Source organism: Panthera onca, chromosome A1, assembly GCF_046562875.1.
Source record: "Panthera onca isolate mPanOnc1 chromosome A1, mPanOnc1 haplotype 2, whole genome shotgun sequence".
NCBI classification, from domain to species: Eukaryota; Metazoa; Chordata; class Mammalia; order Carnivora; family Felidae; genus Panthera; species Panthera onca.
In genome coordinates this window covers 232,772,079-232,786,306 of record NC_138339.1, presented here as the reverse complement: position 1 = coordinate 232,786,306, position 14,228 = coordinate 232,772,079, and the positions used below count along the sequence as shown (strand labels likewise).

The 14,228-nt window shown below is 50.7% G+C and overlaps 1 protein-coding gene across 2 annotated transcripts in view; it reads right to left on the bottom strand.

The window, feature by feature from the left end:
* FLT1 (fms related receptor tyrosine kinase 1) overlaps nucleotides 1-14,228 on the bottom strand; it is a 176,479-nt gene that overhangs the window by 38,821 nt on the left and 123,430 nt on the right. For both annotated transcript variants that reach the window (XM_078443807.2, XM_060637463.3), the window contains exons 16-17: nucleotides 13,829-13,960; nucleotides 1,289-1,395 (exon numbers count right to left, since the gene is read on the bottom strand). In XM_078443807.2, the coding sequence (XP_078299933.2) occupies nucleotides 1,289-1,395; nucleotides 13,829-13,960 (239 nt within the window). The remainder of the gene's footprint in view (nucleotides 1-1,288; nucleotides 1,396-13,828; nucleotides 13,961-14,228) is intronic.

Below are 14,228 nucleotides of genomic sequence, written 5' to 3'. Positions count from 1 at the left end.
CCTCTCTGAGGCTCACTTTCTCTCTCTATAAAATGGGAATAATAGTATGTCTTACCTCTTTGCCTTTTTTGGAAGAATTACCGGAGACGCCACATAAAAAAGCTTGTCCTAAGACATGACACGATAATAAGGGCTGATAAATCTCTAGAAATGGAGGAGGCCTCCTTGATGCTTTTCAAGTTCTGTTTTACGTGCGAAATAGCTCTGGATCCTAATCACTTGGACGAAGCTCATATCATTTCTTAGTTGGACTCCTATAAAGTCTTCGGCGAAAGTTCGTCTCTACTCACTCTTGCCTCCTCTGGTCCATTCTCACAGCAGCCAAAATTCTCTTTCCAGACGCAAATCTCTTACACTTAGGATTGCCTGCCTTTGTTGCACAACACCCCTTCCCGCCCTCGCCCTCACGCCCCCCAGACTTCCTTTTACTTCCAGAATACAGACCACCTTTCTTACTGTCTCACCCGGCTTTACAGCCCCTCCTCTCTGGCCTCACCTCCTACCCAGTTCCCATGCTGCAGCCACGCTGGCCTCCGTGAGTCTCTCTTTCCCGCGGGGTCCCGGCCCTGCCCCGGCCTCTCACAGGCTCTTCTGTCTGCCTGCAACACTCTTCCCTCCCTTCTCTGCCCGACCACCTCCTTACACATCTTTCAGTCCGCTGCCTCTAACGGCAGTCTCACATTTGTCTGTGAAACGGAGTAAAGCCAGTCTCCTCTCCAGTAAATATTTGAGGCACGGATGGGTGAAGGACCGTTGGCTCCTTAGCCCATAGAACTTCAGAGAAGCACGTGGTGCTGCAGGCTGAATGACAGAAATCTGACGTCCTGCGTTCCAGCCTGACCCCCCCCCACTGAAGAACTGAGTTGTATGGTGGGGCTCCGAGAGCTCAGAACCACAGTGCCCTTGTTAGTGTGGAGAGGCAAGTCGGAGGACAGTCTTTATTTTGCATTCGCCTCTGCATGTCTTAGCAGAGAATAAGGAAATAAAGACTGCGCAGGTCTCGTGTTGAATTGAAAGGTTTTATCACACATTTTTATATCAAAGGTATCCCCTCTGTTCCTGGGAAACAGTCATCTATTCACCGCTCGAGCTTTTTCTCTCGATACTACGGGTGATGGTTGAGAGGCATTTTAACGATTCATTCCGGGTGTTCCCCAGGTCAGAGACCGAAAGAAGAGGGAAGGAGACTAGAGGCTAACGTGTGTTGAGTGCCGGGTCTAGATGCGAGACGAGCGTTTTCGAGTTTTACGTAAACAGGAGCGCAGAACTTCATATGAACCGTTCTTACCCTTTTCAGTTTTCGGATAAAGAGCGTTAACAGGAGCCAGAAGAGGGTTGCAGCCACACAGGTGCACGTCAGAGTGATTAGCTCTAGGTTAGACTTGTCTGAGGTTCCTGGAGGGAGAAAAACAAGATGGTCCTCAACAAGCGCCATCAAATGGAGGGTCTTTGTGATTCTACAGAACAGGTCCAAATGCCCCTAAATGGTTCGCCACGGCGCATGCAGCCTGGCGGCTCAAGGGTTGGCCTCTAGGACCGGTCTTCCCTCACCTTCCGAGTCCAGCAGGGTGCATGATATTTTACCATCTTACGCTCACGCAGAAATTAAAGGGAGTTTCAGAAATTCTGTGGCTGAGCTCGCAAACGTCGTAATCCCAGAAATAGCTACTTCAAAATCCGAGGAGAAATTAAAGAACAATTTTTTTTAATGTTTATTTTATTTTTGAGAGACACAGAATGCGAACGGGAGAGACACAGAAGAGAGAGGGAGACACAGAATCCGAAGCGGGCTCCAGGCTCCGAGCTGTCAGCACAGAGCCCGACGCGGGGCCCGAACTCACGAGCAGTGAGATCATGACCTGAGCCGAAGTCGGACGCTTAACCCACCGAGCCACCCAGGCGCCCCCCGAGGAGAAATTTTTAAAAAGGAAAAAAATTAAGGCGGGAACAAAAGCCCATTAAAGTGCTAAATCTGGAATATGTGAGCTCTTCCTCATGAGTTTTAGAGGAAATTCTAAAGAAAAATACCTAAGAATAAAAACGACACAAAAGGGCTCCTCTGGGACTCACAAAATTCTTCTACTTTGATTTTAAAAATAAAAATAAAACTCAAGGACCATCACCATTGCCTGCTCGCTCCTTTTGGAACAGCCGGCCAACTGGCCCACCTCCTGCTCCTTGCTTCTGGCTCTGTCTCTGACCTTCGAAACAGCAGCCAGCCTGCAGGGGTTGCGACGAGAAGGGGGTTCTTCCCAAGCACCTCATTTCCCGGAATCACGCAGAGATCTAAAGCTGAGCAGTTCCTCCAGCACCAGACAAGAAAAGACCCAAAGTGTTCAAGAGAAGCCTCCGGAGAGGAAGATCTTTGGGATCTGTAAAGGAATGCCCCAGTGGCCAGAACAGTGGTCCCCTACTTACTGATTCCAGGGGACAATTTCCCATGAATTTCAAAGGACTGCCTTATCCTTCAACCTCATTACAAGGAGGCAGAGGCTTAGTATTAAGCTAGGGAAGAACAAATGGAACTCACTCTTTTTAGGAATAATGATGTGACTGGTATCATTTTTTTAAGTTTATGTATTTAATTTGAGAGACACAGAGACAGTGCCAGCGGGGGAGGGGCAGAGAGAGGGAGAGAGAGAATCCCAAGCAGGCTCCGCGCTGTCAGCACAGAGCCTGAGGTGGGGCCCGAACTCACAAACCGTGAGATCCTATGACCTGAGCCCAAACCAAGAGTCGGATGCTTAACCGACTGAGCCACCCGGGCGCCCCAATGAATGGTATCATTTATTGAGCACCTACTATATGCCAAGCCCTTACAACCACCCAAAGGAGTAGGTAGCAATAATATCTTTGTTTCCTAGATGTGGGATTCATCTTGTGGGCTCTTTGTTTCGATTCAACAAGGAGGTCCTGAATCCTACTGGAGGCGACATTCCATCTGGAGGCGACGGGAAGGTGAGTAAGAGAAAGGTGTCACTCTCCCGGAACTCATCACTCGCGACCCAACCAAGACTTAGGGTCAATACAGGGGCGCCTGGGTGGCTCAGTCGGTCAAGCGTCCGACTTCGGCTCAGGTCATGATCTCGCGGTTCGTGAGTTCGAGCCCCGCGTCGGGCTCTGGGCTGACGGCTCGGAGCCTGGAGCCTGTTTCGGACTCTGTGTCTCCCTCTCTCTCTCTGCCCCTCCCCCCGTTCACGCTCTGTCTGTCTCTGTCTCAAAAATAAATAAACGTTAAAAAAAAAAGACTTAAGGCCAATACAAAGACACGGAGTAAGAGTTTCAAGGGTGGAGGAAATCTAGTGCTTTTTGGAAGAGGCGACATTGAAATGAGCCCACGGAGACGAGGCGGGGGCGGGCCAACAGGCAGAGGGGCCGGCATGAGTGGAGACCCAAAACTAGGACATGAGGGGGCAGAGCAGGCAGTATAAGGCAAGGGCAGGTCAGGACCAGCCCGCAGAGAGTTCGAGCGTCGGCGCGCAGGGTTTAAACTACAAGCCGCATGCAGGCAGCCGGAGCCGGGGAAATATCTGTGAAGAACAGAAAACACACAAGCTAGAAACCCAAGCCGTTTCCTTCTCCCCTCTTATCCATCCAGCCACCGAGCACATGCAACTTCCTGCCACAGTCCCCGCTGGGCAAACCTTTTAGTCTAGAGGGGAAATCCACATTCTCTCCCCGTCCAGGCCAACACAAAGTCCTGCCGGCTCTCCTCCCATGGCTCAGGAAATTGTCACCTCCTGTCCTGCCCCGCTATCACTGCCTACATTGAGGCCCCGCCAGCTGTCACCTGGACCGCAGCACCGGCTTCCTGACCGGGCTCGACTCCCCGCCCCCCTGCCAGGCTCTCCTCCACTCTGGGCCAGCGTGATCTCGCCTCTGTGTAAATTCCATCACCGCCACCTCTGCTCCCCACAGCCGTGGGGATAAAAATCCACATCCCTGGGTCCTTCGTGCCCAACCCCGCCTATCTCTTCAGCTTCGTCCCCTGCCCCTCTCCCACTTGCTCTGATCACATCAAGACATTCGTAGTTTCTCACACCTCCCAGCCCTTTCTGCACCTCCGCGCTTCGGCACTCTGTTTCTCTACCAGAACGGCGGCTTCTGGGGGCTGCGGCCACCTCCTCGTCATCTTTATACACACCCCCCCCCCCCCATCGGACTGGGTGAGCGAGAGATAAATTATGATTGGCTTTGAGTCCAAAGCGTCTCATGAAGCTTTCAGAGGGTTCAAGGTCAAATTCCTGTTCGTGCGGATTAATCCAAGAAACCCACGGAACACCACCTACGTGGCACTCTCTGTTCTAGATACTAGTACGTGGTGGTGGATGAAAGGCATGGACGGTCTAGAGCTCACAGTCTGAACAGATAAATACGTTCAACGTCCCGAGCGGAGGAGCAGAGGGTAGGACCGGGGTTCTCTCGTTCGCTGCTATGTCTCTGGTGTTTAGAAGGGGGCCTGGCCCCCAGTAGGCATCCTGAGAATACTGGGTGAGTGCAAGAATGAGTTTGGCTCAACGATGCCAAGCTTTGTTGGCCTGTGGCTACGTTTCCCCGAACCTCATGAGAATGAGAACAGCCTCCCTGAAGAAGTTTCAAAGTATGATAAGCTTTTCTCTTCGTACGCAGCCTCTCGATGGGAATACTGTAAGCTCGAGTTAATAGGAGTGTGGATTTCCTCCGCCATGTGAAAGGTCGAATGCTGCCTTGCTGTATTCACACGCACACACACGCACACACACACACACAGCCTGGGACCTGCTCAGGCCTCAGTGGCCTTTGGCTGTTGGAGATGCTGATAGTATCTTGAGACACAGTACTGTCCGCCTAAAAGCTCTGCAGATGCCTCCTGCTTGGAATGCCCTGGGAGAGGCCCCCTCCCACTGTGGGAACTTTCCCACTGCATTCCACGGGGCAGGAAGTTGACCCCCGAAGCAATTCCACAGCCCTTACTCAGGCAAAATTCCTTTCAGTGGGACCCAATGTGCTCGGGTGCATTTACACATTTCAAGAACCAACTCATTAAAAAACATCCTCAAGATGAACATTTATTACAGGAGAAAGGTCTATTTAACATTCTATGAGTGCTTACTGAAAACCAAGAATTTAACCAGATACGATGTAGTATCTGCGCTCGGTCTCTGTCGCTCTTGATAGCTCAATCTCAGGCTGTGTTTGCAAAGTAACCATTAGGAGAGCCTTAGGTTGAGTAGACGGACTTCAAGTCAGCATCATCCCTTCCTATACAGCTCTTGGATATTTTCTCAGAGGTCAAACGTCCACACGCTGGCCTGGCGGGACCCAGCTTCAACTTGCCGGTGACAGCTGATGAGCTCAGCCCATGAAACGGCCCAGCTGTACACGGCAGGGGAAAGGAGGCCAGAGGAAACGTGGGTGGGATTTGACAACAACTAGGAGTTAGCACTGGGTCTCAGGGATGTTCCTGTCACATGGGGTGTGTGAAAGCCAGCAACAGGGCGTGCCGCGAGCTTAGTTCTACATGGGATATTGACAAGAATGGGGCCAATCTGAAGAGTTAGGAAGACTGCACTTTTAGCTTACACACTCCGCTAACCCTGGGGCACAGAGTGTTCCATGTCAGTTACCTTTCGAGCTTCAGACCATCCCTCTCGGGACAGGAAGGGGGGACGCCAGCCAGGGGATGCACTGGTTCCTGGGGGGTGAGGTACCTCGTCCAGAGGCTGTGCGCCTGCTGAGTCCCGCTGCCTTGCCCTGCGCCTTTCTGATGGTGGTGGCTGTTCACGCTGCACAGGGCCCGGACTCCTTGTTGTGGCGGTGACACGCCGACCCTGACACGTGGCACGGTGCTGTGCCAGGCTGCCGGAATCGACAGGCAGCAGGGCCAGGCCACTCGACTCGCACCACAGCACCGGTGGTCCTTCCCAGGAGGTTAGCAGAACTCCCTAAGCAGAAGACCAGGGCCTCCGGCTCGGGGACCTGCCTTGACTCGAGACAGTACAAGTTCTACCTGGAAAGGGCAGGAAGCGAGCAGCTATGTCTTAGACCCAGGACCCCAGGCCCCGGCTTGCTCGTCCTTCAAATGCGGGGTCACAACAGGACCCTGGCTCACAGGTGAAATGTATGAACCTAGTAGGAGCTATTTTTTTTTTTTTTTAACGTTTATTTATTTTGAGAGCGAGAGAGAGGGAGAGAGAATCCCAAGCCGGCTCCATGCTGTCAACGCAGAGCCCGACTTGGGGCGCGATCCCACGAACAGTGAGATCACGACCTGAGCCCAAATCAGAAGTCAGACGCTTTCCGACTGAGCCACCCAGGTGCCCTGAGGGCTATTCTTTTGAAGGTTCTCCCCCACTCCCCCCGTCCCAGCGCTCCCTTTTCCTTTTTTAAAACATCCTTATCTTGTGGGCTTCAAGTACTATACGAGATGATTGCATTTTCATCCAAACCTATTGCATATATCACAATTTTTTTTCCCCTAAAACTAGTCAGACTTTGACCCAAATAGCGATCATTTTCCGCAGACAACCGAGTCACGACCTTCCCTGAGAAATTCGCCTCGTACCTGCCAGGGTGGCTTAGAAGTTGTTCTCTGGTCCTATCATTATTTTTAGAAAACTGTTTATGTGGGTTTTTTGCCCATGAAGCTCTTAAGACATCAAGAGAAGGGTGTGTTTTGTGTTCATTTGCATCTCCAGCACCGGCCCCGTGGAAATCTCAATAAATATTTCTCTATGGATGAAAAGAAAATCGATCGGACATACGTCGACCTGATTCTCCACGTGAGCCGGGCAAACAGTGCTACCCCTTGTTATCTAAAATCCAATAACCAATAACCCAGCTAATTTCTCTAAGGCTCATTGGACTAATAAAATTGGCTTTAATACTATTTATAAAGCTTTTGAGGAATCTTTGGACACCAATTTGGAACCTCTCTTAAGGACAGAGTGACATGGAAAGACTATTCAAATTAAACTTTCAGAAGTGAGCTTTCAAGGATAGTTCTAGGTAAGAGATATTTAAGGTTGCCATCACGTGCCTTCAGCTCGACGACACATTTTTAGGAAAGCTAGTAAAGCTAAACTCCTTAGGCCACAGAGGAATTTTGTGGTCTGGAACACCATTTGGGTGACTCACTCGTTAAGTGTTGGAAGACCGTAATGCAGAAAGTTTTGTTGAAGTTAATGTGGTTTAACATGTTAACAAACAGCAACATTAGCTAATATTTAAAAAGCTTCTATTATATGGCAGATAGTGTTCTAAGTGTGTTAATCCTTACAACCCAGTAGGGCTGGTATACCATTACTAACGTCTGTTTTGCAGATGAACATACGGAAGCACCAGGAAGGTAAGTAATTGGCCCAAGGGCACACAGCTCAGGAGGGGTGATGACCGGGCTTCACGCGGGGGGTCCTCTCCTGCCTTCCAACCCAGAGGCAGTAGAGCGGAATGGTTCTGCCCCACACATTCAGTTCTCAGCTCCACCCCTCCTAGCTTTGTAACCCTGAACCAAGTACTAAATCTTTCTGCGCTTCAGATTCTTGCCCACCAACGGGAAAAAAAAATCCCCACTGGGTTGTCACCAAAGTTAGCTAGACTAACGCATGTTCAATGAGCAGAAGATATCATGGCTGAATTCCATCACCATATTTTGAATTCCTGATCAAGGCCAGCTTGATGTCATTGTTTAGACTCAAGTACGAAGGCATGCACATCCCGTCCTCTGGCCCTCCTGTGTGAAATCAGTGAGTAGAGAGTTCATGTCTCCATTGCCAGCGCTGGTCTCTCCTCGGGAACCCTTCTAAATTGCCAACACCCAGGAGAACAGTAACATCAATCACCAACATCTTCATGTGAATTAGTTTATCACATCCTTCCTAGTGCCAGGCTAGCTGGGGGGCAGGGGGAGTGAATTTGGGGCAGGATTCAGGAAGAGAGGAGCCAAAGCAGAGGACCGTCCAGCCTCAGAGGAGTGTCAAAAAGAAACGAGACCCGAAGGCTGGCCTGGCCAAGGGGGATAAAAGGGAGGCACTGCATACCTGAGATAATTTTGAGCTTTTCCTATTCTGTACTCTCAGAATTTATTAAGGAACACAGCGTATGTTTCCTGCTGTGTGGGTCCTTTCCTGAAATGTGTTAATGTGCAATCATTATGGCATAACATTTACAGATCTCACCTCTGATGCCTTTCCATTTAGACTGCAGGACCCTGAGGCAGTCCTTTGGTGCTTTCCATGATTTTCCTATCCATCCGTCCTCCCCAAAAGAATGTCTAACGTAGAATTTTCTCCTGTGTAATTATAAGGGCTACTGAAACCGTACTTCAATAGCAAGGCTTAAATCTGTTATCAGAATGTATTTACACACACGTTGTGGTTCTTACTTGCAATAATAATTCTAAAGTCGAGTTTATCTTAAGTCCTTGGGTGAAAACGTGCCCTGCTTTCATCGAAACGGTCCCACTGCCTTCCATGGGCTCTTGAGTGCTATGTCAATTTCAGAAATTATTTTGGTTACTGACAGTTTTGTGTTGTTGTTTTTAATGTTAGAACTTCCCCTTTGAGAGTTCCACGTGTGCTCCTGGACCGTCCAAAGCAAACAAGACCTGGGATTATTTAAAGAAGCTACTTTGACTCCACAATCCACTCATCCTTTTCAGATACAAAAATAACACATTGTTTTATCTATGAGTATAAGAATCCTTTTTCAAGGGAAATAAAAAGAGCAGACGGTTTCCTTCCTGGCTAATTCACGAACCTCTTCAAATCTGTTAAACACAGCCGCAGACACAACTCATTTGCTCGGTTTCATTTCCTAAACCCCACCTGACAAGATAGGTCAGCTTGCAGGGTCTGTGTGCATATTTTAGGAAATCAAGTCTGAAGCTAGGGAACGTTTCACAGCCACCAGAGAGCCAGGATCTAATTTCAGTGATAAAATTACTGAGCAGGTACGGCATCGAGCTATTCTGAAGAGCATCCGGGGACCAACTTTTCATTCAGTGAGCCTCGAGGACTTCCACTCAAGATATGGCATCTGACTAATAAGATTCACTCAAGAGCCACTTTTTAGGAATCTCCTTATCCAAAATTATGTATGGAGCTGAAACCTACCTCCTGACACATCACCACCACCTCCCTTCCTTGGTTCCGGGTATCTTTTCTGGTGTACCAAAGAATGAGTTAGAAAGTCTCCCTGGGGGTGAAGCTTGTTAAATATTTACGGAAAACAATAATATCGTCCCTTAGTTTTTAGACTAACAATCCTCCTTTCCTTACACTGCTCTATCATTACCCTATTAGGATACGGTCCCATTTATGTTACCCTCCTCTTATAAATGGGTACAGTGTTTCAGGTAGTTTGATGACCGCTGGATCAGGCCATCTGTTTTTAAGGGGAGAGGGGAGTTTTGCCGTCACTCCGAGAGCAGGGGGCGGGGGGGAATTACAAAAGAGAGCAAGAAAGAAGGCAGAAAAACATGAAAAGCAGACACAAGAACTCAAAGAGCACGGCAGCCGGGGACAGTGACGGGTGAAAAGAAAGAGCCACGCATGTGAAGTCTGTAGGCACCTCGTAAACGTGATCATTTCCCCAGGCGCTACTGAAGATCAACGCCACATCAGGGAAAAGAGGTCATGAGTCAAAAGTACCAGTTCTTCAGAAAACCCAGCGGGCTGGGCCACCAGGAACGAGGTAAAATCACCTAGGCTTTGTTGTTGCCAAGGGACACGACGTAGAAGGTACACTGTTGCCTCATCGCTCACTGCCCCGTTCACCTTGCCAATCCGACGTCCCCCGAGGCTTCCTTTAGACCCCGGCTCACTACCCACGTCCCTTCTTGCCTCTGCGACCTCCCTGAGCTCTGATTAGCGGCCCTGTGTGGTGCATTGGCTACGAACTAGCACTTCAACTTCACCCTGGGGAGGAGCTCAAAGTGCCTATTGATCCGGCTCTAACGGTTTCCGTGTGCACCTTAATCTCCTTCCAGCTAGGTTTTCAAGGCCCCCGGAGGGGAGGGGAGATGGCTTACACTTCCTTACGCTGCCCAGCCCTGGGCACATAAATGCGTTGCTGAGTTACCGGCGAACTGGGATTGGCTTAAGTCTATTGCCAGATATTGCAATATATATATATTATATATATATATATATAATATATATATATCCAGAAATTGCAAGATATTGACGTATGTCTCTTTTCAGACATTCAGTGGTGGTTTTCTACGTGGATCAACCCGCGGATACATTTTTCAGACGCTCTGGGATAGAGGAGTGAACGATACGCCGTGGTAAGCACCGCGTCAAAGGTATACGTCAAGTGCTCTGGGAGCACAGAGGGAGATGATGGTAAGGCAGGAGGACCCTTCCTCTCCCCCTGCAGCAAGAGCCGAAGAGAGCTGTCCGGATGAGTAGGGCTGTCCGGGGGAGAATGAGGCGGGAAGGAAGGCCGCGGAGACTAAAGGAAGACGCTGTGGGCAGGCAGGTGAGGGACAGCGGATCTGCAGGGGGTTCCGGGCAGGTGCACGGCTGGGGAGCTCAGGTGTGAAGGGAGGGATGAGCCACGAGGCTGCAGGAGGCCAGGAAGGACCTGGATGAGGATAACAGGCCATCAGGAACCACTACATATTTGAAGCAGGGGAGTCATCTGTCGTAAGATTAGTCATTCAAAAAGGATCACGGTAGGGGCGCCTCGGTGGCTCAGTCGGTTGAGCACCCGACTCCGGCTCAGGTCATGATCTCGAGGTTTGGGAGTCTGAGCCCCGTATCAGGCTGGTTGCTGTCAGCGCAGAGCCCGCTTCAGATCTCTCTCTCAAAAATAAAAAAAATACAGAAAATAAAATATAATAAAAAAGATCCTCTAGAATTGGAAGACGATGGAAGGAGAGAGAAGTAGGTAGGCTGCCTGGGAGGCTGAGAGGTGACGTCGGGAGAGGACAGGGTCAGGACCTCCGCAGCGGCAGCTGACGTGGGCAACTGTCTCCCCTTCCCTCAGAAGCAAATGACCCAGGCCGATGGAAACGTGTAGAAATGATCAGTGGCAGCCAGATTCTTAATGCTGTCTGGCTTCCCAGAGGAGCGTGTAGTGGGAAAAGGAATCAGTGCAGGAAATGAGAACCAGGTAGAGAGAAACCCAAGTAACAGGACGTAATGGAAAAAGTCCAACAGCTCGATTTTAGGCCAAGGCCTCGAGGACAAGTCCCCGCGGCACTTCAGGGGTGGGAAGCCCGGAGGGAGGGCGGCAACGTTCCGCAGCTATGGGACGCGGACCCCGGTCAGCCTCACCGTGCGTGTGTCATGTGACTTTGGGCAAATAACTTAACCCTCTGGACTGCCCATCTTCCCGTCTGTAGACTGAAGATAATACTGGTTACTTCTTTGGATTCTTACGGCGCTCATGGGATCAGGGATGCCCGTTACGTAGCAACGTCTGCATAGAAAGATACCGAATAAAGCCTCCTGCTAAGTGCTGGGCACGGGCGTGGGGTACAAAAGTATGTCAGACCCCACTCCTGCCTCGCAAGGTCTACAGTTCAGTAGGGAAGACAGGCCTATGGACGCCTAATTAACCCCCAAAGGCAGAATACAGGAAGTACTGATGAGAAGATTCAAGAACCATGGAGAGCGAGGGCAGAGAAGAGGGTGGGTATCCGAGTCAGCTGATCCTGGAGGACGCTGCTGAGTACAAAGTGTCTAATCTACACTGGACACGGGGGAGAAGGAGCATCAGGCTGCCATGGGGAGGGCGCCCGGACAAAAGACATTCTGGGCTGTGTTCGCATGGGGCCGCCCTCAGCAGCGGGTGTGAGTCAGGCTCTCTGATGGCCAGAGTGCGGGCTCCTAGGCCAGCCTGGGAGCCTCCACGGTGCCATGGCTCCGCCTGTGGGCAGAAAAAGCCTCCCAGCAGGGGGGACCACTCCCAGAGGGTAGACTTGTGACAGATAGGAGGGGGGTGGTCGTGACTGTGGGCAGAAGAAACGCACAGATGCCTTGAAGCGACGTGGCTTCCGGGAAACCCAGATCAGCCTGGCAGAAAAGGCGAAGGGAAAGGAAGGAAAGTCTCTGTGGAGACCTATAAACTTGTGTCAATATCCCTCCGGGCAAGGCCTTCTCCCAAGCCATCAGCTGCCCGGCCGTTGGGTCAGATGCCAACCCCGGCTCCCTGGTAGAGGCAGAGGAGAGTAGGGATGCACGGCAGGAGGGCGGGTATGGGGCTGGGGCGGACATGAGAAGAACCCGGCTCTCATGTTCGTCTGCCATCACTTGGCTACTGGATGAAGGTCAGTCAGTCATTTCACTCCTGCCTGGGGCTTCATAACTGCTCTGTTGTCAGCACAGGGGGGGAAATGCCCTCTGGACTGCGGAGTGGGCACCTCCTTGCCCTCTGTGGCCACCCCTGTCTCAGATCTGTGGCCCTCCCTGGCCTGACACAGTTACTCCCCGACGGCCACATCTGGAGTCCTTGTTTAAAAGTAAATGAAAGGTCCTTTGAAGAGGGAGGTGTTCTCTCCAGGGGTAAGCAGATGAGTCGAAAGAATACTCTGAGACGAGGATTATTTGGGAGAGAAACAGGACCATTACTGTAACTATTTGGGGAATGCTACTCCCCACTTTTCCTGGAAGTATAGATTTGTGGGAGCGTGGTTTTGGGATTTTTCAGGAGACTGTCTAAAATCATCTACTCGTTGGGGCACCTGGGGGCCTCAGCCATTACAGTGTTGGACTCTTGATTTCAGCTCAGGTCATGATCCCATGGTTCGTGGGTTCGAGCCCCGAGTCGGACTCAGGGCTGACAGCATGGAGCCTGCCTGTGGGATTTTCTCTCTCTTTCCGCCCCTCCCCCACGCGTATTAATGCGCGCACGCTCTCTCTCTCTCAAAATAAACTCAAAAAAATAAACTAAATAAAATCCTCTCCTCATAAAAGAATGGGGACAATGCTCTGTTTTAAAGGAGTCTGAATTCTCAGAATTATAATCTTTAAGCCATGTAAGTTTCCAGGGCGGAAGAACTGATCTATTTCCCCTGCCAGGAGTATTTCCATATTCTGAAGTCTCGCGGGGAGCCTGGAAACAGAGTACCCAACAAATTGCATCTTTTCATGTAAACCTCAATAGGCCATAGATATTTAGGTCCAAGGAGGTGTCAATTTGATATTTTATGATGCTGTAAATGTTATGTTTTGCATGACTTCTGGCATCAGAGGACTGCAATTGCCGTCTAAACTGGTTTCCAAATGGGAGCCACATGGCCACAGCCCCGAGTAGGATTAGGCCGCTTTGGATTTTGCTGCTCAGCGAACTATCTGAGGCCTCCGAAGAGGAAGCAGTTGGAATATTTTTCTCAAATGTGGTCTGTTTTTTTATGTGTTGCTTCTCCCTGATAATATTTTGCAGCCTACGTCGCGTTAAAAAAAAAACAAAACCCAGCTTAGGAAGACACTCAGAAGAGAGGCGTATAGATATCTCACTCGTGGGAATCGGAAAAGGCGAAAGAACGAACTGTGGGTTTTCCCCTCTACCTACACCCCTCTTCCTCCTTGGGTTTCTTTGTCACAGGTGTGGCCACTGCGGTCACTCTCTATGGGTCAATGCCGTCCCTCGGGCGGCAGCTGGCTTTCCTCTCTTCCGGGAACTACTTCCCTGCAGAGACCGTGTTCGGGTGGCCGGCCAGTGTCTTCCCCTTCTGCCTTGCCAGGCCACCCAGCAGGTCCCTTCCCGGAGCGACAGGGGAGGGGCGAGGAGGTCAGGGAAAGGAACAGGCTGGGGCGGCAGCGGGAGACCGGGAGGTGGAAAGTTGAACAGGGACACAGCCGTCTGAGCTGGTTCTGGTTGCTTTCTGAAGCCGGTTTACCTTGAACAGTGAGGTACGCCGAACTTTCCACGGACCCCTTCTGGTTGGTGGCCCTGCAGTGATATGCACCTTCGTCGTCTTCTGTGACTCTTTCAAGAAACAGCGTGCTGCTTCCCGGTCCTAAGATAATTCCTGAGGAGGGAGAGATGTTTACATTAGCGGGAGCGGGGGACAGACAAAAACAGCTACTTCTGTCGTACCACCCTTTGCCTATAGCTATGCGTTCAGACGAGGAAATCCGAGCTCTAGGCAACCTTGGGCCCGGCGGCCTGTTTGTGTTTTCTGGGTCCAGGCTTTTGAACAGCACCTTCACCATGCAGCAGAGCTCGGACACCACCCCCCCCCCCCGCCCCTTCTGGAGGTGATGGGACCCAGGCCGTTCACCGTGTGGAGAGAAAGG